Here is a 3659-nt window from a genome sequence, read left to right on the forward strand (position 1 = left end):
ATCATCATCATCATCATCATCATCATTATTATTATTATTATTATTATTATTATTATTATTTGAAAACGTAAACCATTTTTTTGCAATGTTTATATTTTTTTCTGTTCTTAACCTTATAAAACTTATAATAAAGACATTTAAATTAGGTAGTCTCCCTAAACTGACTTGATGAAAATTCGCAAGTCGTCTGCATAGAGAATAACTAAATCTATTCTTTAATTTTATTTCGTTTTTGTTTCTGCTTTTTTATGTTCTGCAGACTTCCCTCTGTAAAAAGTCCCTCCACCAACACGCCAGACRCAACAGATAAGAAACGCGAATCCAGGAAGAGTGGCTTCTTTAATTACATCAAATCTCGGACGTCCCGCTCAGAGAAAAGCCCCGGAGCTGCTTCCATCACCCCACCTCAGCTTTCCCTTAACACCAACGCACATCCTGCTACCACCACCGAAGAGAGCACACCCACGTCTCCTACACCGCGAGTCAAATCTCCCACCTCTGTGCCAGAATCGCACCCGGAGCTCCACAGGGCACAATGTTTGAACCACACAGTTCCTGAGACGGAGGCGCCTCTGGCTGCCGCGGAACCTGCTGTGGAGGAGAAAGAGGAGAAGAACGTGAAACATAAGGAGAACACAGAGAAGACTGAAAACACAGAGAAACAAGAGAACRCAGAGAAGAAGGAGAATCCCCACGCACATCGCCACATTGGGATTCCTGTGATGGGAAAAGACCTGCTGGCTGAGATGAAGGCCAGGCAAGAGAAAAGGCAGGAGAAAAAGACTGAAAAGAAGGTTAGAATCCATAAACCTGTAGATTAATTACTCAGGAATATATTGTTATATAAGTCTAATTTATTTAACCTTAAAGTGCCTGTGACATGAAATTTTTGGAGTAAATATAAATGTATTATGTGAAAGATAGCATTAATAACATATTGCAAAAATTATTTTCCGCTGCTGTGATAAACAGTTGAGCTATTTGACTGTGAAGTAACAGGAAGTGATGTCAAAGGGGAATATCCGCATGTGAAAAGAGCATTTATAAAATGGCTAACGACACAGACTGTAGAGAATAATTTGTTTTTTAAGATTATTTTGAGTCATAATCAGAGAGATGAAGACGACTCAGAGTTCAAATAAAATCTTTTCAATAAACAAAAAACAGAGTTTTCTTACTTAGAGTTCCCCTTTGATGTCACTTCCTGCTTCACTTAGTCTGAGTTTAAGTTTAAGAGACATTTTGTCAGTTACGTGACAAAAAGGGTAAAATCACATGTATTATGCAAGGTTTCTTAAACAAAAAAGATGTTTTCTTTTACTTTTTGAATTGGATGGATCGGCATGTCATGGGCACTTTAATAATGTTAATGCGACAAATGAGTAAAAGTTTTCTGACTTTCAGGCTGATTTAACGTCCGGACCAGACAAGGTGGACACACACAAAGGTGAGTGCTTATTACTGTGTTAGCCGTGCATTTTAAACACATTTTGAAATGTAAATAACAAAAAGAGAACAAAGTTTTAGAAAACTTCTTTCTTGAATCACACAAAAAAACTTTTTTTAAAGAAAAATCCTCAAAAAACAGAAAAAAATGTAATTAAAAACAACAAAACTAAGAACTTCAATGTTTTGATATTTTGCAAAATCATAATTCTAAAAAAAATGTAAAAATTACATAACTAAATGTAACCAACATAATCTTTTTCATAATGTCAGCAAAGTCAGACAACCATCCTGTTGTCCCAGTGGACACTGAAGACTCCAAACCAGAGCTGATTCCCAGGTCCAAACCACCGAGCATCATCCCCAAACCTGCTACAAAAGTCCCACTGGGGTCTCGGATATCTGGACCCCTCAGTCCTACAAGTCCCAGGTCGTACAGCATCTCTGTAATCGGTGAGAAAGGACATATAAATAAGTAGAAGCACCCTGCAGATCTTCAATAAATCCTCTCTTCTCAAATATGTGATGTTAAGAAGCATTTGATTATTTTTACTGCTATTTGTTTGTTTCAGATGATTCTTTAGAGACTCAAGCTGGGATCCATTCTCCCAAAGCGCCACTTCCTGCTCCCCGTCTGAAGAGGGCGTCATCAGAGCAAGACAGAGGGAGCACAAGCAGCAGCTCTGCCGGACCCCTGTCTCCTCTGGATGGTTACTATCTCTGTTTGTCCAATAATAACAGGACTGTGGCAGGAGAGCAGAACAATAAGCTAAATCAGTAAAAATGAGCAATTATGCTCAAAGAAAATCTTTATTTAGCTCCAAAAATCATCTCGCTGCAGCAGCGAACAGTCTGTGAAATAATTTACGTCACTGAAAGTACACAAAAGATAAACACTGAGAGGAAATAAAGCAGCTAAAAGCATAACAGCTAATTTACCAGGTGACCAGATGTTTAATGAAGGCTTTCGAGACGCCTCCACACGCCACAGAGTACGTCTGAGGCAGAGCTCCATCAGACTTGGCGCAGATGCGCTCAGTCCCAGCCTGTACTTGATCCGTCCAAACGTCTGTGTGTGTGTGTGATTTAGCACTTTGATGCTCTACTTGTGTAATTAGCACTTACAAGTTCCCTTCCTTCTCTATAATCACAAAGGCTAATCGCCTTTCTTAATTGTTGTGCAAAAAGATGTGATTTTAAAATCACCCAGACAAGAAGAAAAGAGAATTTATGCATTTTTTTAGGGAATGCTTATTGTACATTTCACAAAAAAAAAAAAAAGTCTGCTGTGAGCTGGGCTGCATTAAGTGTTACGCTTTGGGCAAAAGGGTAACACAAGTTCAAACACTTTGTGTTTATCTGGCGTTCATTTTGAAATTTAAGCATTTTGTACAGGAAAATATTTATTTCAATATTGTGACAAATGTTAGGTGTTTACATCTGCAGTCAAAAAAAAAAAAGATTTATTTCCTGCAATTTCGCATCGCCAGCTACACCAATGAGATTTTACCTTTTATACTAGAAAAAAAATACACTTTCTGCAAAAAATGCAACATGAACGTCGAGTGCTGAAGTGTTGATGAAATTTATGGAAGAACCTGAAACTGAAGTATTGAATTTAAATTAACAGAACAAAAGCTAAAATTAGCAAATGATCAACCCGTATAGTAAGTAAATGCTAAATCAGCAAAACGGCAGCTTAAAACTGACACTTGCATAACAATAGCTAAAAGCTAAAATTAGCAAAATAGTAGAAAATAACATTTATAGATGCATATTTAATAGTTAAAGTTAACCAGCAGTAGCTAAACGCTTAAAAGAACTAAGTGTTACGTAAAAAAAATGGTGTTTTTTTTTTAATATTTACTTTTTGTGAGCAAGAAAATCGATTATAAGCATAAATACCATATTTATTCAAGTACAATACATAAAATTAAATCCATAAAATCATCCATAAAGTTGGGGGGTAGTACTATACTCGGATAAATATTTTTACTTATGTATTTTAACTGAAATACCAGCAAAATGCCTGAGTCCAGACATGAGACCGCTTTGTAAAAAGCAGTTGAAACGAGCTTACCTCTGACACTCTGTGCTTCAGAGCGAGATAATAACAGATCCAGGCAGGCGACATGATGTGAAAAGGGGGGGAAAAGTAGTCCTGCAGCTCAGTAATGATAACAAACTAATGACATTAACGTGTGACCGAGCCG

The 3659-nt window shown here is 37.1% G+C and overlaps 1 protein-coding gene across 1 annotated transcript in view; it reads left to right on the top strand.

Moving 5' to 3' along the window:
- LOC106530239 (leucine-rich repeat-containing protein 16A) overlaps positions 1–3659 on the top strand; it is a gene marked incomplete in the record, with an annotated part of 37837 nt that overhangs the window by 31858 nt on the left and 2320 nt on the right. The window contains 4 exon segments of the mRNA XM_014025821.1: positions 260–794; positions 1405–1447; positions 1720–1899; positions 2019–2156. Coding sequence (XP_013881275.1) covers positions 260–794; positions 1405–1447; positions 1720–1899; positions 2019–2156 — 896 coding nt within the window.

Source organism: Austrofundulus limnaeus, unplaced genomic scaffold (assembly GCF_001266775.1).
Source record: "Austrofundulus limnaeus strain Quisiro unplaced genomic scaffold, Austrofundulus_limnaeus-1.0 Scaffold502, whole genome shotgun sequence".
NCBI lineage: Eukaryota > Metazoa > Chordata > Actinopteri > Cyprinodontiformes > Rivulidae > Austrofundulus > Austrofundulus limnaeus.